Below are 25,341 nucleotides of genomic sequence, written 5' to 3' on the forward strand. Positions count from 1 at the left end.
GGTTCAATATAATTGAATAGCCTCTCTCCCAAAATTTCAGGCTTGGTGCCTACAGCAGAAATTATTATTATTATTATTATTATTATTATTATTATTATTACTACTACTACTACTACTACTACTACTACTACTACTACTACTACTACTACTACTACTACTACTATTATTATTATTAGGGTGTCAAGCTGGCAGATTCATTAGCACACTGGACAAAATGCTTAGCAGTATTTCGCTTGTCTCTATGTTCTGAGTTCAAATTCCACTGAGGTCAACTTTGTCTTTCATCCTTTCAGGATCAAATTAAATAAGTACCAGTTATGCACTGGGCATCGATGTAATCGACTTAATACCTTCCTCCAAATTTCATGCCTTGTGCCTACAGTAGAAAATATCATTATTATTATTATACAAGAAATAGTTGAAAGATAAACAAAATGTTTTGTAGCAAGTTACATCCTTTTACAACTTGAGTTCAAATCCTTTCCAGGTTGTCTTTGCTATTCCAACATCCCAGGGTCTGTAAAATAAGTACCAGTCAAGTACTGGAGTTGATTTAATTGACTAGTCTTCTTCCCTGAAAGTTATGGTCCTGTACTTACACTAGAAACAATATTGATAATAAATACAAACAACAATGAGATATTGTTTCAGGTATAATCAATACATATATCACTTGATACAAAATGTGTAAGAAATTAGATTAGAGTAGTTTAAATGTATAAGCTGACAAATTTACTTGAGAATTTTTATCTAAAGCCAGCAGCTATTTTCTTTGTATATGATGTTGAATTAATCAGTTTTCAAGCAGTTACTAAAGTTGTATTTATTTTCCTCTGTTAATCAACACTCAGCTAGAAAAAAGGATGTTGTTCCTTCTAGCCGCAACAAATGTGTTGCAAATTGTCTTTCATGGAAACAATGTATCTATGGTTTTTTTCCTTATGAACTTTTGTATTTAAACTTACTTCAACTACATTGGCTTGTGTGTGTGTGTGTGTGTGGGTGTGTTTTCCTCAGCTTGTTCCAATGATCTAGAAGAATGCTTGCAACCATCTATCAAAATAGGCAGCTTTAGAAGGCTTAAAAAATTCTATCAATTTTTAAAGGTCAATAATATACTAAAACAGATATTTAGCTATACATATGCTCATTTAGAACAATGTATTGATCATTGACTTAAACTTTTGCAGTTTTTCTTTATTTTTGGGGGGGTGTTTTTTTCTTTTTTTTTCTCCATTTTCTTCAATCATAAGCTGCGACTATAATTTCAAATAAAACCCTATAAATCTCTAAATATGTATATATATATATACATATAATCAAAATGTATATATATTTCATCCTTTCTCTTTGCTTTGTCTCTTTGTAAGATAAACAAAAATATAAAACATCTATTAAAAGTGTGTGTATGTGTATGAGAGAATGAGAAATGAGATTGTATACATATTGCTTGTCAACACTTGGAAGGATTGTTATCTATCATATATCTTTCAGTTTATATTATCGGTACATATTTATAACTAGGTGCAGTATGGCCAAATAGTTAAGAAGTTCACTTTACAAAATGACCCTGAGTTCATAGCATCTTGAGCAAATGTTATTTTTTATAGCCTTCATTCAACCCATACATTGTGAATGAAACTGGGGGCATACATAAAATGTATTGAAACCCATCGGTTGAATATTGCCTATAATTCACAAACAAGTACAGCTTTGTCACATTGTTTCATGCTGATTCTGTCTGATAGTTATGTTAATGGTAGACATATCTGTAGAATGCTCAACCACTTACATATTAATTCAGGAATATTTCAGTTTGATCAAACAACTGAATCCTCATACATGTTTATATATTTCATAATTTGGCCAAAGTTGTTGCAGGACTGCTTCAAGGTTAGGTTCTTTATTTCATTAAAATGGAAATTTTGGAGTTGTCTTCTCCTGTCTTTACTACTGCTACTACTATCATTATTATTATTATTGTTGTTGTTGTGTGTATCTGTTTTTGTATATGTGTATGCATAATAACCCACAAATAAAGAATATTCATTCACCGAATGCAGTGTTGAACACTCATTCTTACTGTTCAGTACTATCGTGTGTGTGTGCTTGCAGGGGAACCAGAATTAGTAATTTAGAAAATTATTATTTTCATCATTAAGGGTGGTGTTATGTTAATTGAAAAATGCTTTTTAGCACCAACATCATGTACCCACTTTATGTATTATTAGTAGACTTGAGTATAATTCAAGAAACTTATAATAAAATTAACTGAATATTGTATTCACAAAAAAGGCTGCTATTGTTTGAAATAAAATGAAATCACTACTCTGTAGCAACTACAATAAAATAGGTATTGTTCCTTAAATAATATCTAAGTTTATTTCCATAATAATAAATTTATCTCCATAATTTCAATGATTATAACAAAAATAATTTTTTCTTTTAATATCTTGTAAATACAGAATTTTTATAGTTCTAAATCAGGAAATTTTATATGAATTTAAGTTTAGGTGAAATTGACTAAAGGAAGGTCCTAGAATACAATTAAATCATAGATTTGTGTTTAATTGTTTCTTTCCAGTAACTACTTTGCCATTTCATTTCCTTTTTACATCATCAATTCTAGAAAGCTCCTTATTATACTTTTCTATATAAAGTATCTTCACTTGCCTTTTTTCTTAAATTGATTTTTTTTTTTCATCTGGACTAATTTTGCCAATTTATTAGCACTCAGTGAGCATGCAGATTTCTTTCTTAGAATCCACCACATATTATAATCTTTGCATGCAAGCAAGTCACTCAATGCATGCTTTCTGCAAACTATTTGTAACATCTAAAATATAAAAAAATATCTATTGTTGTATGAAATGGCATTGGCGGGAGAGTAATCAGCTAAATTGAAGAATCATCAACTTGTTTTAATGTGAAACTATTGTCTATTATTTGAAATGTGTGATATGAAATGTTGATGATGATGATGGTGTATTGTTTATGATGCTGATATTGCTCTTGTCTTTGTCTGAAGTTCTTTAATGTTAGATATTTTTCAAACTTTATTATTATTATTATTATTATTATTATTTTCTTAATTATTAATATTCAAATGATTTCAATGCATAATTTATGTAAAAAAATATATATTTCCTGCATGTGACTATGTAACAATTTGATGCAAGTATTACATTATATAAGGTAATATATTTCTATTTCAAAACTTGATGATAATAATTAAATAGTTTTGCTCGCATTCTAGAATGTTGAGTGAATCTTTAAAACTAATTCAACATAATCCTCTTAAAACATCCAACTAATATGTTCTTTACATGCCATTCGCTAATAATTCCTTGTTTCTCATGATCATTCTCTCTTATCTTTACCTAAATACTCTCATCAGTTTTAGCTGTTTCAGTGTCTGCATTTATTTATATATTTATCTTTTCACATTTTGATCTATTACTACTGTCCCTTGAAATGATTCTTCATGCTACATCACTTTATCACCATGAATTAGGATACACTACTCTACAATGTACACTACTGTCAATAGAATATAGTCTGCAGTAAACTACACTGCAATATTATATCGCTATATTGTATCCATTCTTAATGGCTGAGGTTTCATTCTCTCCTGTACTTTAACAGTTTTTAGCAATGTTCAGCAAAGCTTAAATAGGTATTCTTCTATTTAGATTTTAATAAAACTAGATCCATCTCAAAGCATCAAGGAGAATGAATTAGCTGAATTTGTTCTTTTAGCAGAAATAATTAAATGAAAATGTCCATGGACTTTGAAATTAGTTATTAATAAGTATTACAAGGTTTATTGTTTATACCAAAATTATTAATGTATGTCATAAAAATTCAGAAACTTTGAGAGATGTGAAATAATTTGTAGATAAACCTATGAATAATAGTGTTTGAATATTGGGCTAAAAATCCCTTTGGACAGAAAAAGTCAAAAGCAGTGAGCTGGCAGTAACATTAGTGTTGGGAAAATACTTTGCAGTATTTCTACTAGCTCTTTACATTCTTTGTCAAATTCTACTCAAGGTCAATTTTGCCTTTCATCTTTTCGGGCTTGATAAAATAAGTACCAGTTAAGCATTGAGGTCGTTGTAATTAACAAACCACCTCACCCTAAAATAACTGGCTTTGTGCCAAAATTTTAAACCATTATATTTAACACCATTCAAGCGTGGTCAATGCCAGTGCCGCCAGACTGGCTCCCATGCTGATAGCACATGAAAAGTGCCATACGAGTGTGGTCGATGCTAGCGACATGTAAAAAGCACCATTCAAGTATGGCTGATGCCAGTGCTGCCTGACTGGCCCACATGCCAGTGGCAAGCGAAAAGCACCTACTGCACTCTTGGGGTGGTTCGTATTAGGAAGGGCATCCAGCTGTAGAAACCTTGCCAGATCAGATTGGAGCCTGGTGCAGCCTCCTGGCTTGCCAATCCTCAAACTGTCCAACCCATGCCAATGGCAGTTTTGGCATGGTTGTGAAATTAATAAAAGAAATTAGAGTTTGTTATGTTAATGATTTTTATAAGGCACTAGTAAAGTAAGTGAAGTATTTCTAAATTTGAAGCAAAGCCAAGACACAGTCATGGCTTGCAGTAAGCTGTGATAAGTAATTGTAATTAAGATTATCTTTTTAATGAAGTCTTCATTATAAGAAACTTCCATTCTACCAACAAGGTAACAACAGAATAGGTTTTCTCTTTAATTTAATGATACTAATCACATCTTTGGACAAAAATGTGTTTTTGCTACGCTTAAGTATATATTCTCATAGTAGTGAAAATAAAAGAGGTGATTTTATTTACTATATCAGATGAAATAAAACTCTTGTTTCCATAGTTCTGTAGCCAATAAATGTCTAAAACTATTGTAAAATAATTCATGAATTACTAACTCAACTCATATTAACATGCTACTAAGACTAATTGATTCCATACTACACATATCTGAAAATAGTGATTTTAAACACAAAATTAATTGTGATGGCAAGAGAATAATTAATTTTGATAATGTTTAATCAACGAAGAATTGAAACCAATTGTCATTGTAGATTCTAACTGAAAGACGTCAGTAATATGTCTCATTAATATTTTTCACTCATTTATATATCATCATGAATTTAGATTGCAATGAAAAATTCAGACATCTTTAATACTCTTTTGATATTAGCTGCTCACTTACTATATACTGGAATTGGTATGCAGGGCAAATAGAGTAATGTGTCTTGTTCAACATGTAAGCTGTATGATTTTAGTTTAGTGTGTCAATTTTTCCACTACAATATATCTAACAGCTAAATGGTATGTTATTTGCCTTATATAAGATGTTTTATTCCAACTTAGTCAGTCATGTTCAACTACACTTACAGTTGGTAGTTTTCAGCTTGCTGTGTTGTTAGCACACCAGGCAAAATGCTTAGTTTAAATTCTGAGTTCAAACTCTGCTGAGGTCAACATTAAGTTTCACATATTCCACTCTAACTAAACCAAACACATTACAAAACATAATGTTAGATTGCATTATAATTATTTCAAATTTTTGCTACAAGGGCAGCTTGGGGGAGGGGGAGATGAATCGATTACATTGACCCCTGTGTTCAACTGGTACTTATTTTATCAACCCCAAAAGATGAAAGGCAAAGTCAACCCTGGCAGAATTTGAACTCAGAACATAACAACAGGTGAAATACCGCTAAGCATTTCATCCAGTGTGCTAACAATTCTGTCAGCTCACTACCTTACTAGATTATATAAAAATGTTCAACAAAACATGTCATTTGTACTAATACTAACTACTACTACTGCTGCTATTGTTACTGCTACTAATACTACTACAGCTCTTATATGCTTTTGGTATTTTTCTTTCTAAATGTTAACAGTATCATGCACTAATTTGTAAAATGCACAGGAATGGGAATTTTATAAAACATGCTATTTAAGCAAGAGTAAATTACTTGTGAGTTTAGAGATTTATTATATGAGAGCTTGTGTTACTATGTTAACATAGTTTTTTCTTTTAATTATTAAAAATGTGAGATAATGCATATCTTTATAGTTATTACTTAAATCTGTTATAAGTGTGTGTAATTTGTACAATATATGTGTGTTTATGTGCATGTGCACTATATATATATATATATATATATAGTGCATGTGCACTATATATATATATATACATATATATATATATATATATATATATATATATATATATATATATATATATAGTATTTCTTGTGTGTACAGTTAGATGTATGACGACTGCTACTAGTGAATTTAGAGCTTCACATAGAGTTCCATTACCTACTCTTCCTTACTTAACAGAATTATCAGTTACAATATACAGAACAAATCATACTTTTTCTTTTATATATATAGAATATACATACATATACATGAGATACAATGTCTTCTATTTTATGCACATATAGATTTTAAGAAATAACTTCAGAGCAGTTTCACATTGGTTTGATAATATTTCCTATCAGTTTCTCAGCTTCAAAGTAGGGGCAGAAGATGCATCAGAACTTCTTTTTCTTAATGAAGTAGTAAGAGAGTTTATCAGAACTTTTGGACTCTTCAATAAAAATCATCAGGGCTGGTTATAGGGGCTTTATTATGTTAATATATCATTTTTTTTTTTTTTTGGTTGTTCTGGAGATTCACTATTTACACAAGAGTTTCAATCTCAAGTGTGAAGTGAAAGAACATTAGTGTGTTACCCTCATCATTGACTATATGCTTTAGTTTATGAAGATTTTATGATAAGATCAGGGCCATCATAACAGCATTACAGACTGCTGAGCAAAGCAATTCAATATGCTCCCTCTACACACAACCTTGGTGTGCATAGATTAGCATGAGTTCCCTAGATCTGTGATCTCCTGAGCAATGGCTCAATTTGCCCTTACCTTGAGATACCAGTGAGATGAGAAGAAAGAGGACTTTCAGGACACCTAAGCAACCCACCCACCAAGATGGGTATGAGATGTTTTGGCACAACTATTTTGGTGCCACCTATTTGGCATTATTGATTCAATGCCTACATATTTGGCATCAGGCATTTAATGTTTCCCTTGTTTTAATATTCTTCTCCTTTTCTTTCTTACAATATATTTTTCTTTGTGCATGGAGAGAGGGAAAGAATTACCAGAATGTGAATGTTTGAATGTATTTACGACCTTTTGCATTCAATTAATAAATTGTAATCTTTCTCTCCCTCTCTCTCTCACACTCTTTCAAACTGTATGTGTATATTTCTGCGCATGTTTACCTCCAGCACCAATAAAGTACTGTCACCAAAATAAGCCAAATGTTCAGTCAACCATGCCAAATGATAAGTGTCCGAACAGCTGCACCCACCCAATCACTTCATTCCATACTAAGATATACATACATATCAACCCTCACATAGAACTAGTTCACATCTATATCTCTCTAAAGAGAGTGACAAAAAAATAAGTATTTTTTAATGGTGTCAAATTTAATAATAATAATAATAATAATATAATGAGCTTGTTATAAGCCATACTCAGGTGAAAGGGGTAAGAGAGGGAACAGAAAGCAGCAATTAGTCGAGTAAAGAAAGACAGCAGTGAAAGATAAAAGTGCATTCACAGTACATAGATTAAAACATGAAAAGACAGGAAAGTGAATGATGTAATTTTTTAGTAACATTCTTGCTTTTGATAAAGATATAGTGTTCGAAATTAACATATGCTCTACCACTTTCTTTTATGTACACTTTCTATGTTAAGGATACACACATTTATAGCTTATTACATATTTCACTTGATGTTACACATCAAAAATAAGCTACAACTTCTACATAACCAATATTTTACAAAGGAATTAGGTCACTAATTAAGAACTGTGATTCATTTTAGAATTACCAGAATGTGGATGTTTGAATGTATTTACGACCTGTTGCAGGCCTAATCCATCAAACAAGATGGTATTATTATGCTAGACTTTTTCTGCAGTTCATCTGCCTCAGTGAGATGTTTGAATTCCAATAAAAAAAACTGAAAAAAGTTAATGAAACATTAACTCTTTTATACTTAGGCAAATCACACAAAAACTTATGTAATTATCTACATTACTATTTTACCTCACTTTTTAAGTAACAACAGTTTAGATAGATAGTTTTCGAAAGAAATGTGTTGAATGGGAACCATCATCCTTTCTTATTTCTCTAAAAAACATTTTACATGTTGTGGTCAATAATCGTTAATTTTCTATCACCTCAACAACACATTAATCATATATCATCATGATAGATGATTGGTTTCCATTCCTTTATCAGACTTCTTGTTTCATTTTTTTTGTTTTTTCTAATCACTTTCCAAACAGAAGTTGATAATTCTTTTTAAATTTCAGTCAGTTAATTCACTTCACTTTCTTATTTTCTGTCCTTCACTACCTCCATTATTTCTGGATATAAGGCGCAAATCCAGCATAGCCAGCATTGGTGCCTCCTTGTAAGTACCATCTCTATCACTTGTCTTTCCAAACCCTTCATCCACCCAACTCTTTTCTCTTTTTTTTTTCTGTTTTCTAAGTCATGTATCCTATGAAAATATATCCCTTGATGTCTTATATCTGTTTGTTTGGAATTTTGCAAGTTTCATTCTCTGTGTTTTAGAGTATATTTTAAGTAATTTTGGCATCTAAGTGTGTGTGTGTGTGTGTGCGTGTGCATGTGTGTGTGTGTGTGTGTGTGTGTGTGTGTGCGTGTGTGTGTTTGCATGTGTGTGTGTACTGGTACATACACACACTCAGAAATCAAAATTAATAGTGGTTAGTCAAGTAAACATGTGTATGTCTTTGCTTGTATATAAAATTAGATCTAGCTTCTTTTTCTTTCTTTTTTTTTGTGTGTGTGTGTGTGTGTGTGCATATATACTACAATTTACTCTAGTAATTGTTCAATATTCTTGTTTTAATTCTATAGAGTTCATAAACTGCCCAACTCCCATCCATGTCTTCCTAACATCGTTTGTACATCATGGTTTCTCTTCCTTATTACATATCAAGGTCAATTTGATTGATTGTTTCCTTACTATTTCTCTCGAAGTCCAATTATTGCCTGTGAAGTTCAAAACTAATCAAGCATCTTTCCTCTTGTTCCTTATTTTATATCAACCTGAATCCTGTTGACATCATGAATTCCCATTTTTTTTTTTTCTTTTCGCAAACATCTTGCTCCACAGTTCCATTTATTCATACTATTAAGTTTGTACCTACTAATTTCAATTTATTCAATGTTGGTTATTTCTGTAAAGACACTTTTTGTAAAGACATTTTTGTAAAGACACTTTTTGTAAAGACACTTCATAGTCATAAATAGGATGTTGAGTTTGATCTCAAACTAAAGCCTTAATATTTTGGGGCAATTGGTTTCTCTTTCAACTGATAAATATAAATTACCTGGTGAGATGAGGGGACAATTTTATCACAAACTATTCTATTCTATTCATTTCTTATTTAACAGACCCTTCCTTTCATGCTTGATTTAACCCTTTAGCATTTAAACCAGCCAGAAGTGGCCCAAATATGCAACCAGTTTTATGTTAAAATCAGCTAGACCTGGCTTCTCACACCTACCCTACAATGTCACTCTAAAAATATATAATTACATCACTGAAATTTCAAAGTTGCAAGGTAATGCATGGCTGATTCAAAACAATGATTTTGCATTGCTTCATGCTCTTGCTTAATGAGGCTGGGGTCATCCCAGGTTAGTGGTCCCAGAAATGTCATCATACATAGAGCCAACCAGGATTACCAGTGCTCTCCATCACTGGCAGTCCTGTGCCAGCCCCTCTGCATCTTAATACATGTTAAATCTGGACACTGTTCTTCAAGCATCTGACAGATTGCTTCAGTGTCCTCAATCATATCTAACTGTATTTGTCCTACAGATATGTTCCACTGTCATTTCACTATATGGGATGGTGTTATAATGAACTTGTAGGTGCAGTATGGCCAAATGGATACTCAGTTCACTTCACAATCGCTATAAACTTGGTTTGACTCATATCTTGTGAATGAAATTGGGTAGATGGAAACTACAGAAACCTATCAGATAGATTCAGTCATATCACACTGTGTTATGCTGATTCTATCTGTAAATTACATTAAGGGTACATGTGTCTGTAGGAATTTTAACCGCATACGTGTTGATGCAATGAGCCTGGTGGTTCACTTGATCTAACAACTGAAAATTCCTGGTTGGAAATCCTGATGTGAGACCCATTACAATGAGACATTATAATGATAATTCAAGTAACCCTTTTAATACACCTGAGACCCAAGACGATCTTTAGTAATATGATATATATATGTGTGTGTGTGTGTGTATATATATATATATATACATATATATTAAATTAAAATTTATTTTGATAATTAGTGTAAGAGCTCTTTGGTAAGATAATGTTCTGAACACCAGTTTGATATAAAAAGAAATATAATAGCTAATTGTAGTGTGGAAAATTCCTGTTAGCCATATTACAACCAATAAACGTTTAAGTTAATAGCTATTGTGTGTCTCTGAATGACTAACATGTGCCTCCCATGCTTTGATCATTTTAGTTTCAACACACTGTTTCAGACCAAAACACTTTCCATGCAAGGACATCTCTGTAACAGTTAATTATTTGACTAAATCTCTCCATTATTTTTATTGTTTTCAAAACAAATTGAAGCATTTTTATTAAGAATATGACCATGAAAGTGTTATAACACTTTCTGCAATAGCAAAAGTTACTTCTCCAGAGTTGTTTATAGCTGAATATTATTGGTCAAAAATAAAGTTACAATAATGTCTAGTATCATCTCATCTCCATCCCCTTGCCCAAGGCATTCCAGCTTTAGCCACACAAGTTAAATAGGAATGGTTTTTCAGATCTTTTATGTAAACAATAACCTCCTTGCTTCTAATGAACATGAGTGATAACATCTAAGCCTTTTTAAGCCTAATTTTCTATATTTATAATTTCACTGAAACTTCTTTGTAGATGGATTGATGTGTGTGCCCTAGCATGGCCACAATCTAATGACTGAAGCAAGTAAAAGATAAAAGATATTTGTATATATATATATATATACACACACACATACACACGTGTGTATGTGTGTGTGTATATATATATATATATATATATATATATGCATATGTATGTGTATATGTATGTATGTGTATATATATATATATATATATATATATATATATATATATATATATATATATATATATAAATAATATGTATGTTATATGAACACTAAATTTAGATATGATACATTGAAATGGATTTGCACTAAATGATCTTTGCATAACATTTACTTTATTTACCATGGGAAAATGGTAAATGTTTCTTTAGTGAAAACAAAACTAATTTATGATCACTTATTTTTAGTCGAGTATTATGAGATCTGTAGGATATTTTTACACTTTGATCTTGATTCGAAGCTACTGTTCACAGCATTAAAGAATATATTATTCTCCTAATCTTATTATCTTCATTATTTCATCATTGTTTGAGAAAACATGTTTGTTTGTTTGTTGTTTTTATGTCTATAATTTATTTTTCATAAAACAATACATCAATACTCCCATGACATTAGTGTAAGAATAATTTTCATCTCCAACTTGTTCCTACTAGTTTCACTGGTGTGTGTATTTTCTTTTTATTTCATTTCCATTTGATTTATGAAATAGTTATTTTAATTGTCACTAAATTAGCATAGCCCATTCAAATTACCAAAACTTTCTTATCACAGAGACTTCATCCTTTGGATACTCTGTTAAAGTATTAAGTCAAATTCGACCCTTTTCTTTCTATCTTCTTATGTTCTTTTAATATCTGAATATCTCAAATTTGATATAAACAACTACTTCCTGAAGTATTGTAGAACATTTATCGAACACTAAAATAAAGGGAAAGCAATTTGTAGAAACTATATATCTTAGATTTACAGTCTGATTTGTATATCCTTAACAAAGCATTTTCGAAACCTCAAGCATGATATATTGGATTATTTGTGTGCGCAAGTTCATTTATCCAGATTACAGCACATACTAGACTAAAGTTTGGAGTTTGAAAATCATTAGGACACAAACAAAATTGTTAAATTCAAGATTTATGAGGTCTAATCAAAAAAATATCAGGACTGTTACTATGGTAACAGAGCTAAAATATGCAGAGTGAAGCCACTTGGCACAGATTGACCTTGAACTCTGTCATGCATGCACACTAAGTTATAACATTCTTGCTCTTGCTTGGCAGTAAAGTGTGTAGAGCATAATCATCTCAAAAAGATGATCGGGTTTCAGCTGTGCAGGATCTCATTGATTGTATCAAGAAAGACAAAAACTTATTGAAAATAGTCATAATGGGTGATGAATCATGGGTCTATGACTAATGACCCTGAAACCAAGGCAAGAATCAAATCCCACTTGAAACGAACAAGATTTCAAGACATCAAGGAAATCTAAGAGAATGGAATGAAGTAACTACTCATTATCCCAAAAAAAAGGAGTTCCAGTAATATTTCCAATCCATGTAAATATTACTGGAACATTACCAAGACCTTTGACAATATACCATGCTTGAAAGGCAGTGAGGTGGCAGAAACACTAACATGCCGGGTGAAATGCTTAGTGGTATTTTGTCTGTCTTTACGTTCTGAGATCAAATTCCGCTGAGGTCGACTTTGCCTTTCATCCTTTCAGAGGTTGATAAATTAAGTACCAGTTGCATACTGGGGTCAATCTAATCGACCCCCCCCCCACTCCCCAAAAATTTCAGGCCTTGTGCCTAGAGTAGAAAAGAATATTATATTAGGCAGTGAATTGGCAGATTTATTAGAGCATTTGATTGAATGTGTTGTATTAATTCTGACCTGCTGTGCTCTCAGTTCAAATCCTACCAGGTTCAACTTTGCCTGTCTTCCTTTCAAGCTTGATAATAAAGTAGGCTCTGCAGTGGCTGTGTGGTAAGAAGCTTGCTTCCCACCACACAGTTCAGTTTCTGTCTACCTAATTCATTCAAGTCTTTGGTCATCTCAGGGCTATAGCAGAAGAATAACTAAGGTGCCACATAATGAGATGGAATCTGGTTGAGAAACAAACTTCTTACCACACAGCCACACCTAATATGTTAACAAATATAGAAACAAAAATTTAATAAGCAGCAATGTAAAATTTCATTGTTTTTATAACAATTAGGAGGAATTCATTCCTATGTAGAAGATGTTGACTTAAAATACATTTATTTACAATAGAACTAAAGGAACAGAATTGTAAGTTGGACACTCATTCTATGAATAAATTATATTAAATTTAATAAATTCTAAAAGATCAACAGCATGGAAATTGTCTATTGTCAGTTTGTGTAATCCATTATGACTACAACACCTGGGATAGCTCTTCTAGATTTTTCCCTTCAATTCTTCTTAAATGCATAAAGAATATTGATTAGTGTATTTATTTACAAGCCACTAACATACTGATTGATGAATCTTATTCAGTATAATGTGAGACTCATTCTCACGTCTGAGAATCTTAGTTTTCTCCTGATTCAGTGGTTCCTCCATGTTGATATTCTCATACGAAACAAGCAGGAACAAAGATGGCAACAAAATACTGGCTGTAGGTATGATTGTTGTTGCATCTTGTATTCTTTATGCTTTTCTTCAACTTCCTTTTGTCAGAAAAGGTCGGTTTCAGTAGTGATAGAGTTGGAACAGATCTGGCCTTAGTTTCTCACAATTTTGTCTAAATTTTAGCCATTTTGAGGGTCTTTTTAATGGCAAAGAAGACATCATAGAGATCTTTTACTGGTAATTAATTCACTAGAAAGAATTTAATGAGGAAATCTCTATTCTTCATTCTAACTACATCCTGACCACCACCACCACCTCTTCTATAGCCCAGGTTTCATGGTGGTGGATTCTATGCTTTGGCTGTTGGTTTTTCATTGACAGCATTGTTGGTTATGTAACCCTCCCATTTTGATGTTTAAAATGACACGGCTTTTCTTGATTGAAATGCTCTAGCTTTTTTCTTTTTTTTTTTTTTTGATACTCCAACAATTAAACAATTAATTACCCAGTATGAGATTATATGGAAAAAAATTTTTTATGCTAACTATCAACTTATAATTAAAAGTTTACTCAGAAGAGAGATTAATCAATATCTATCCTACAGATTAGTCCCTAATTCAGATAGAGCCCTCATCTTGGATTGTCTTCCATCTCATAGGTTTAAAATAATTTTAGAAATATAATTGTACATTAAAAAAACAATGTCAAAATAGTCCTAAGTTTTGCTTTAAGCTACCTGCTATGGTTGTAACGGCAATAAAAGAATTTATCTATGTTCTATTATGATCTCAGTTCTTATTTGTTACAAAACAATCGGTAGTCACACTTGGTTTTCTTTTATATTTTGGAGTGTTTGACTCTGCTGCTACATTGTACCATATACAGTGATTTTCTTTTTAAATTCATTCAAAATTCTTATATTATCATATTAAGTAAGCATAAAGAACCATCATTAATTACCAAAATGCAGATTATAAAACAAGTAGGAGAAAAAAGAAAAGTGTTGTTGGGAAATTATACATTGCCCTTTCTAGTTGAATAACAATAAGGAATCAATTTGATTCAATAGAAGTTGCCAGGTGAAATTCAAGCAAGTGTAACATGTCTTAACTAGCATGAGCACACATTAAAATTATTGTAAATGTGGAGAAAATATTAAATTTTTAGGTGGTTGTATGTAACAGTGTTGTTCACCACAATCTCAGGTTATCTAGAAGAAGATTTAAATTTGTATAAGCAGTTGAAACAGGAAGAAGCTGAGGAAAATGCTCAAATATACATTGCTTCTTATGGATTAAAATCAAAGAGGACCAGTAATGCAATATTTATTTTCTATGTTTCATATTTTTATTTGTTGTACAGTTGTTGTTGCTGGCACTCCGTCGCTTACGACGTCGAGGGTTCCAGTTGATCCAATCAACGGAACAGCCTGCTCATGAAATTAACGTGCAAGTGGCTGAGCACTCCACAGACACGTGTACCCTTAACGTAGTTCTCGTGGAGATTCAGCGTGACACAGTGTGACAAGGCTGACCCTTTGAATTACAGGCACAACAGAAACAGGAATAAGAGTGAGAGAAAGTTGTGGTGGAAGAATACAGCAGGGTTCGCCACCATCCCCTGCCGGAGCATCGTGGAGCTTTAGGTGTTTTCGCTCAATAAACACTCACAACGCCCGGTCTGGGAATCGAAACCACGATCCTGTGACCGCGAGTCTGCTGCCCTAACCACTGGGCCATTGCGCCTCCACTCATTGTACAGTAACCATTTGCCATATCGCGGTTCACCTATCACACCCTCAGTACATCACGGATTTTTCTGGCTAACATATGTAAATCTATATCGTGGACTCCTCAGTGTATCACGAGTTTCTGCGGCCAATAGATATTTATATTTTTTTATATTTTAATTATTTCTGTGGTAAAATAAGCATTTTCATAACTAAAAATTAATAAATTAATAAATAAAAATACAGTACAGTACTGCACTGTATAACACATTAATTAAAATATATTGAAAGAAAATATGTAGTGTACCATAGATGAGCAAACAAAGAATCTCACATACTGTAAGGAAAACGAAACTTGCATTTATAATAAAATTAATATATACAAATTAGAAAAACAATAGAAAAGATACACAGTGCAGTACTGTTTCTACTTCGCAGATTTTCACCTATCACAGGGAGTTTTGGAATGTAACACCCATGATATTCGAGGGATTACTGTATAAACTAAAGAAAGTTTATATATATTTTTGACTGAATTACATATAATTTTGTTGAAAAGACGTTTTTTTTTTCTTTTTATAAGTAAATGCATTGTAAGTCTATTCAGTTTTAAATAAACATGTATTTCTTTCAATGATTAAAATAGCTTATCTGCAAAATACTATTTTACCCTGATTATAAAATAGTGAAAGAAGTGAAACATTAATTAATCTTGGTATTCATGTGTGTGTGTGTGTGTGTGTGTGTGTGTACCTAGATGTACTGAGTCCACCAAAAAGTGTATACCTCCTTCGAGTAAAGAAGATATGTAGAAATATTTTAATACTGAATTTATTCAGACATTACACGATTAATATAAATAACCTTAAACCTCTACAATTACAAGAGGTGCTCAAAGTGGTGGCCATTAGCTTTTAGACACTTATTAGCATGGTGAACTGCTGTTTAGGCAATGTTAACCAAAGTGTCCAGTGAGATTACTACAAATATTGTTTCAATTTTCTCCTGGAGAGCAATCAGTGTAGCCAGTTTTCTGTGATATATGACATCCTTTAGTGTGACTCATAAGTAAAAGTCTGCAGATGCTAAGTCAGGAGAATTCAACCATACTTCTTTGTCCCATCCAGGTTAATTCATATATCTTGGTAGTAGTCTAGAAGTACACCATATTGAAAGAAAAGTTCATCATTTCCATAAAATGTGAATGGACATGCATAGCATGTCTAGGTACACTTGACCAGTGACAGTACCTTCAAAGCAAAATGGTCCCATTAAACTTGATGACACTTTACACAATGACTGCTTTGTCCACATGCAAACAAGGATTTTCTGGTGCTCAGTAAACACAAATATATCAGTTCACTGTTCCATTTAGCTTAAATTGTGCTTCATCAGATCACACAACTGTCCTCACAAACTCTTTTTCCTCACCTACCATGTGTTGAAATCACACACAAAACTTGATTCTTTGATTAAGTTCATCGTTATTAATTGCATGTAATAATCTTGAGGTGTAAGCTTCTCACTTAGCTCTTTTAAGAAAGCACCGTATTCTTGTACTGCTTATTCCTGTCTCATGTGCACATAGTATGGTAGACTTCTTTGGTAAATGTTTGAAATATTCCAACCCCATAACCAAAGAAGCAGCACTTACTACTCTACGAAGTCTGATAGATTTTTCCCTTTCACACATCTTACACAGTGTCATGTGTTTCAAACTGACCACAAATTTATGAAATCAACAGGTGTGTTGGAGGTTCTCTTCCAAACTCATGCCTCCATTGTTGTTGAATATCAACATCTTTCTCAAATTTGAAATACCACTTCAAAATGGTCTTACATTCCTTAAACAACAGCCATACCTCTATTACTTTGTCACAGTTGCTCACAATAACATCAAGAAGTCATAAGAAAGTTTCTAGCTTTTTTAATCTCAAAATAATGCCCATTGGCTATTTCATACATTAACAATTGATCAAGTGCAACCTAACTTTCTCAATATCACACCTTAACAGCAGTAAAAATAATATTTTTAAAATGAAAAATTTTTTCATTAAAATTTAGAAACAATTTTTTTTTTAATGCCAACCATATTCAAATAGGCTAGAAAAGGCAAAAAAGGTTAAAGGTAACCTTTTTTAATTCCATGAAGTGTGTATAAACATTTTCTGGCATATTCTGCACATATATACAAAAATATACACACACACACACACACACACACACACACACACACACACACACACATTTACATAATGCTACTTGATCAACACCTAATACTGTTGTTCTTTCTATTGTTGTTCGATCTCATATTGAACACCATTTTAATTCCTACCTTGTGTGGGGAGGTGGGGTTGTGTGTCTGTCTCTGTGGGTATTTTTTTTTTTTTCAATATTCATCACTGTTGAACAAAAACATTAACCACCCACAAAATTCATAAACTTCCAGGCTTAATGTCAGTCATTGGTTCATTTCAGTATCATTTATCAATCTAATATAAATTGTGGAAGCAAGATAAAGTAAACTAGGTTTGAAAAGAAAAAAAATTCTTCATACATTGTCCTTAGATTCATGGATGAATCCCAGAGGAACAAGTGTTAGTTTAGTTAGATTTCAATTTGCTGCATTTTGCATGATTGGTTCAAAATTGTGTCTGTTAGAAAGTATCTGCTCGGACTTAGGAAATTTTCTGTTTATTTTTGTTTTCCTACCTTTAATGTTCACAACATTGTTCATATATTACTCTGTGTCTGTTATCCCCTGTTTCTCTGATATATTTAAACCTCTGTGTGTCTGTATCCCAAAACGTATTATTTCTTTTAATTCTTTTAAAAAGTCTTCTCTTCATTTTCCCCCTACACTATGAGCATTCCTCATTATAAATCATGCAGGTATATTCCCTGCACTTTGGAGCATGCTTTATATTTTGTATTTGTACAGCTGTAACGAATCACTATTCTCTTGAACAGATGCTGTATAAAATAACACATTTATGAACAGTTTTTCAATTGTTTTGTATGCTTGACTTGAGAGCCAGTATCCAATAATTGCCACAATCAGACAAAGATGGTTTCTTTAATTAGAGCTCTAACATTTCAGTTTGTTTTAAATAATGAATGTGACTCCTAATATATGTTCTTTTATCTATTCATTTATTTGTTCATTTAATCAATGTAAATCTATTTGTTTATGAATTACATAAATTATTTATACTACATATATACACATACATATGTGAATCTTCTTATACATTATTGACATTATTGTAAATCATCCTGAGGCTATGACATATATATTAGAAAAGATATTGGCAAAATATTGGCAAGATGCAACTATATATATTACTGTTATGGATTAAATATCAGCATTTCAATAAATACTAGTTAACCTTCTAATTTTAATAAATATTAATAACCCACAATAAATATTAATACACTTAATGCTAAATCTTACTACTGCCATCCCTAACAGCCAACTTACTTTCCATTAAAAGCCCATAAGTCATAACACACTAACTCTATTTACTTCATTAATCATTCTTTCTAAATCAAAATTGTACACTTTTTTTTTTGTTCTCATTGTTGCTATTTCATTTCTTCTCAATTTTCATGCTTTTTGTCATTCATTTATACATTCAACCATTGCTTCATTACATTAATCTGTATTTAGGCGCAAGTCCAGCATATCCAGCCTGGGTGCATCTTTGTAAGTATCTCATGTCTCCTCTCCCTCAATCATTAGCTGAGAACCCACCTCTTTTTTTGCCTTTTATCAATATATAATGTTAGTATCTTTATCTTTTTAATGTCCTAGTATTGTACAAGTTATGTTAATTATCTTTTAATTTATGCATTACTGAATGCATTTAGTATACCACATTTTACTTACATAAATATAAGTAATTATATGTGTATGTGTATATAGATAGCTAGATAGATATTCAGGTATAGATGTACAACATACACACACACATACATAATCTGTTTTACAATTTCTCACCAAATAGTCAAACACAATAATCGGTGGATATTTGGTTAAGTGGCTGCTTGAATAACTAACAGATGGGGAAAAGCATGCTAATATGTGGGGAAAAGCATGCTAATATGTGGGCCAATCTTCCAGGATTGCAATAATGATGTCCAATACCACACAAGAGAATGATAATGTCAGATGATGCCAAAATCACCTTGCATATTCAAATTGTTTGGATAAGTCATATCTCTGCTGAAACTATGAAATCAGTGTCAATGATGTTATTAAAAAATATCAGATTCTAGTCTTTCATTCAGTTAAGTTCACGTGCTTTTTGTGGGATTTTTCATCTATTTTGGTATGTATGGGGGAAGAGAGAGGGAGAGCAAAAGAGAGCTTTATGTACACACACACATATATATATATATATATATGGTATTTTTATGTGAGCTTAAAGCTTATGTCGATCACCATGCAATGACTAAGCTCTCGACAGAAAAAAGAAGGCTTAGTGTTGACTAGCAGAAGAAAGAGTACTTGATGCCATTGTTTCGTTTAATAATATTATTTTGGTCAAGTCAGTCTCTTGCTACTCTGAGTTTTGCTGTGGATACACAGGCAAAGTACAATTTATCAATATATATATATATATATAGTTTTAGGGAAAATAACCAATTTTCAAGAACTCATCAATGAAAATCCACTATCACATATAGAAAAATTAATAATTAAAAGCACAATAAATGAGTATAATATAAAGTAAAGTAAATATCATAAGATAAATATAATAAAAAGATTACCCGTGTTTCATAACCAATTTTCAAATAGAAAAGAAATTTAAATCGATTAAAATCAATTGAAATTATCGAAAATAAGTTCTATTCAAAAATATAGCTACTCGTCAGATCGTAAGTAGAACAATAATTAGATATATATCTCAACCAACAATAAGTACCAAATGAATTAATATGAAATACTTATTATATAAAGATAGAAAAATTATTTTTAAAATATCATAATATCAAAATAATAACCATTCAATAATCATCCCTTCATCCATTATAATAACATGTATATTATATACAAAAAACATCTTACATAAATTATCATTGTTTTAAATTATCATTGTTTTAAATACAAGTTGAACGAAGTTTAAGTTTAAAATAATAATGAAGATAAAATTAGTACATATTTAACCGGTGTAATAGTTAAAGCTATACTATTTAAAGCTAAAGACGTTTATTTAATTATAATTTAAAACAATGATAATTTAAAACAATGATAATTTATGTAAGATGTTTTTTGTATATAATATACATGTTATTATAATGGATGAAGGGATGATTATTGAATGGTTATTATTTTGATATTATGATATTTTTAAAATAATTTTTCTATCTTTATATAATAAGTATTTCATATTAATTCATTTGGTACTTATTGTTGGTTGAGATATATATCTAATTATTGTTCTACTTACGATCTGACGAGTAGCTATATTTTTGAATAGAACTTATTTTCGATAATTTCAATTGATTTTAATCGATTTAAATTTCTTTTCTATTTGAAAATTGGTTATGAAACACGTGTAATCTTTTTATTATATTTATCTTATGATATTTACTTTACTTTATATTATACTCATTTATTGTGCTTTTAATTATTAATTTTTCTATATGTGATAGTGGATTTTCATCAATGAGTTCTTGAAAATTGGTTATTTTCCCTAAAACTATATATTTTATATATACTTTATCTATAAGGCTCAATTTAATTTTAATTTTTTATAAATTGATTTTAATTGAGTTTTTTACCTGTAATTTTGGATTTTGTCCCTAATATTATTATATATATATATATATATATATATATATATATATATATATATACAGACATATATATATATATACATATATATATGTATGTGTATGTATATATATATATATATAAATAATATATTCCTCTATACACGATCATACAAAACCCCCTTTTTTGTATTTATTTTTACTCACACACACACGCACACACACATATATATATATATATATATATATATACAGACATATATATGTATGTATATATATATATATATATATATATACAGACATATATATGTATGTATATATATATATATATGTATATTAAAATTATTCATATATACATATTTACAGACATTCACACATATATACACACCCATACATATATATACATATTTACAGACATTGAGCAGAACTTACTTGCAGGTATTGGTAGTGCAAATCAGAGGTGCAATCTGTGTGGGTGTTTTTTCAAAACACTGTCTGGTTTAAAAAGCCACATCAGACGCCATGAAAGGGCTAAGGTGTAGGTGCAGGAGGTGGTCAAACTCTGTTTAAGGAGTAGACAACCACCATATATGTATATATATATACATGTATATATATACATATATATATACATAGATATATATACATTTAAAAAAATTTTTTTTTTTTATTATAGTTTCAGCTTAGAGCTGCGGCCATGCTGATGCACCGCCGTGTTGCTACACTGTTATTACAGGGAGCCTCTTACAATTTGTGGCACTTGGTGAAGAATGGAGTTTGATTTAGCAACCCTCTTTTGCACCTCCTGCCGCGAGGTAGGTTCATCTGGGACTCTCGACAGGAAGAGGTCCAGCTTTGATTTAAAAAGCCCTACATCTACTTTGTGCAGGTTCCTCAGGCTCTTTGGGAGAATATTATGTATGTATGTATGTATATATATATATATATATATATATATATATATATAGATATATGTGTGTGTGTGTGTATGTATGTATATATTATATATAATAATATATTATATATATATAATTGAGTTTTTACATGTAATTTTGGATTTTGTCCCTAATATTATTATATATATATATATATATGGTAGTAAACTTGCTTCCCAATGATATGATTCCAGGTTCAGTCCTGCTGCGGGGCACCTTGGACAAGTGTCTTTTTACTATTGCTTCAGGCTGACCAAAACCTTGTGAGTGAATTTGGCAGATGGAAGCTTAAAAGAAGCTTGTTGTATACATGTGTGTGTGTGTGTGTGTATATGTGTGTGTGTGTATGTATATATATGTGGAGGGGGGGGTCTGTGTGTGTCTTCATGTCTGTGTTTGTCCCCCACCACTGCTTGACAGTGGTGCTTGGTGTGTTTACATTCCCGTAACTTAATGGTTTGGCAAAGAGACCGATAGAATAAGTAGCAGGCTTTAAAAAAAAGTACTGGAGTTGATATGTTTGACTTAAAATTCTTCAAGGCAATGCCCCAGCATGGCCACGGTCTAATGACTGACACAAGTAAAACTAAAAGAGATAGATAGATAGATCAATAGATAGGTAGACAGGCAGACAGATGTGATCCTATTTATTTAAATCTCTTGCGACATATCCCTTAGTAGGTGCATATGTCATCACTCATGCACATATTCAGCTATTACAATATATTGAAGCATACACAGCTATTCGGATATACATTCCAACAAACATAGAGTAAAATTTATTAATATTACTATATTTTCTCCTTGTTATGTAAACAAAATTTTTACAAGTATATTTAATCACTTATATCATGCAAACCCTGTTAATCAAAAGTATCAAATATTGTCTTAATCTACTTCTGTGTGTATGATATCTACACATTACAATTATTATACTGAAATTAGAAAGCTATCTTCATTTAAGTCAGACATTTACATTGTACAGTGGAAAATATTTTAAAGCAGATAAGTTTTTTTCTCTCTCTCTCTCACTCTCATTCTCTCTCTCTTCCTCTCTTAGTTTATTTCATCTTCCCTCCTGTCTTTCTAAAGTTTGGAAATATAACATGGAATTTACAAGCATATATTTATTAATTTTTATGGATTACAACACTATAATGTACCATGTCTGAGATGTATCTTTTGTTCTAGACGTTTTGCTCAGGTCAAACTATCTAAGGGAATTACTATTTTATACATTAATATATATTTTTTGTAGATCTTTGGAACATTGTTCCAAAATATTATTGTAGCATCAGGTCACAAACAATAGTTTCCATCAAGTTTGAACTTGCACCTATAACATTGAGTAATATGGCTTTAAGTTTCTTGTTTTCTAACAGTTGTCTTATAATAAAAATTTAGTTATATACATTTAGAAGTCATATAAATACTGATATCTTCTTTTGTGTTTTTTCCTTCTGTATTTCACATATTTTGACCTTACATATTCTGTCTTTTAATGACAAATATAATAACAGTCCTGTTATAAAGAACCTTTGCATAGTATGATGAAAATCTTTCAAAATAATAATTCATAACATATTTTTACTTTAATTTGATTGGTTATTTCAAGGAATTGGTAATTTCCATTACATAATTTGTTTTAGTTGACTTTTCAAAGACAGTGAATGCTATTTTTGAAAAGAAAATTTAGAGAATTTAATGTATATTTGAAGAATGTTTTATAAAATATTAATACATATTGTGGCTAAAGGACTTCTGGCTCACAGGAGTAATAAAGTTAAATTATTAGGGTTTATTTCGGTTTTTTTAAACATTAATTCTGCATACACATTTAGATTTGTTAACATTTGTAATTTATGAAAATTGAATTCTCTTTGAAAATATACATGTTATAATTTCCAACAATAAAATACTTTGCTTTACTATCAAGCTATTTGAAATATTTTTGAAAGAGGTCTGCTGATAACATTCTAGAGAGTTTGTTTTAAAAAAATCATATCTAAAGTTTGGAACAATATCAAGTAATGTATAAATCTTGATTAATGGTCATAGTAATTAAATTGGTACTGTTTTATATGTTCTATAGATATATACCTTTATATAGAACAAAATGGGATGTTATTCCATTTCTTGTATATTACTGGTCATCTGTTAATATAATTTGCTGGGTTGTTTTTTTTTTTTTTTTTTTTTTTTTTTTCATTTCTTAGAAGTATTCAATTATTCCTTTTGCTCCAGTATTCATTCTTTCCTCATCTTTGTTTTGAATATGGATCATTTAATTAGATATCAGTTGACTTTCTTTGGTTTCTGCTACAGCATACAATCATAAGATATTTACAATATAATTGTTTATAATTGTTTTCCAAAATGCCTTATACAGCTAAACATAGAAAGGCTTAGCAAGTTTGGTTTTAATTTCATATGTATTATTTGCTATTGCTTCAAGAATTATTCCTTGAACAAATCTAATCACTGTTTCTCCTGACATAGCTGAAATGCATTTACTTTTTACCAGTTCCCAAATTAGATTTTTGTTTTGTTTTGCTGATTCTTTGAATTGTAATGTTCTATTGTTGTTGACGCTCAGGTCAGTCCTACAGTACAAACGTATAATCAAAGGCATTGCAGCCATCTTTCAGGATCATTGAAACAGGACCACGTTATCAATATGTCCTTTTTTATTTTTATATAGGACACCAGAGTATGTGTTGAGAAGAATTTGGTTGCTACTTTTAGCAGGCAAAGCAACCATGTAGAGATACCCTAACTACCCCTTAAAAAGATATTTGTGAGATTTTTTAAAATACTCTCTCCTCTTTGCTAAAAAGGACTAAATAGAGTTTACACCCATAAAATTCTTCTTTCTTTACCATAGTGTTGGACAGGTTTAAAAAGTATAAAACCATCATTGGATTGCCTTTGTTCAGTCTACTGCAGGACAAAAGCCTCACCATGTTCCCTCCACCAACCAGTTTCATGTAGAGGCTATAAATTTGAGCTTGAGATCATACTGGTTTGATGAGCCTACTCTACCACAGAGGCTCAACATAGCCTGGCAGAGGGATGCAGTTTTTTATATTCATGCCCAGGATTAGTTAAGTTGATTACATCATAATGTTATTAGACATGTCAATATATCTACCCTGTTTTAATCCTCACAGCCCTTACTACCAGAAGATCTGTCCTTCCTATGACAAACACTTAGATCTGTCATGAGCCCTAGAACTCAAAAGGCCAGAGCTCAACACAGTTCCCA

At 31.1% G+C, this 25,341-nt stretch overlaps 1 protein-coding gene across 29 annotated transcripts in view; it reads left to right on the plus strand.

Annotated features, from left to right (window-relative positions):
• The window catches only part of LOC106871495 (anion exchange protein 3), a 746,335-nt gene that overhangs the window by 642,653 nt on the left and 78,341 nt on the right, over positions 1–25,341 (plus strand). For 14 of the 29 annotated variants that reach the window (XM_089359039.1, XM_089359081.1, XM_089359088.1 and 11 more), the window contains 2 exons: positions 8,471–8,506; positions 19,034–19,069. The exons of 11 other annotated variants lie outside the window; for them this stretch is intronic. In XM_089359039.1, the coding sequence (XP_089215165.1) occupies positions 8,471–8,506; positions 19,034–19,069 (72 nt within the window). The remainder of the gene's footprint in view (positions 1–8,470; positions 8,507–19,033; positions 19,070–25,341) is intronic. 4 more of the 29 variants (XM_089359127.1, XM_052970948.2, XM_052970953.2 and 1 more) reach the window with 1 other exon arrangement.

The sequence above is a fragment of the Octopus bimaculoides genome, chromosome 1, assembly GCF_046866305.1.
Source record: "Octopus bimaculoides isolate indiv1 chromosome 1, ASM4686630v1, whole genome shotgun sequence".
In the NCBI taxonomy this organism is placed as follows: domain Eukaryota; kingdom Metazoa; phylum Mollusca; class Cephalopoda; order Octopoda; family Octopodidae; genus Octopus; species Octopus bimaculoides.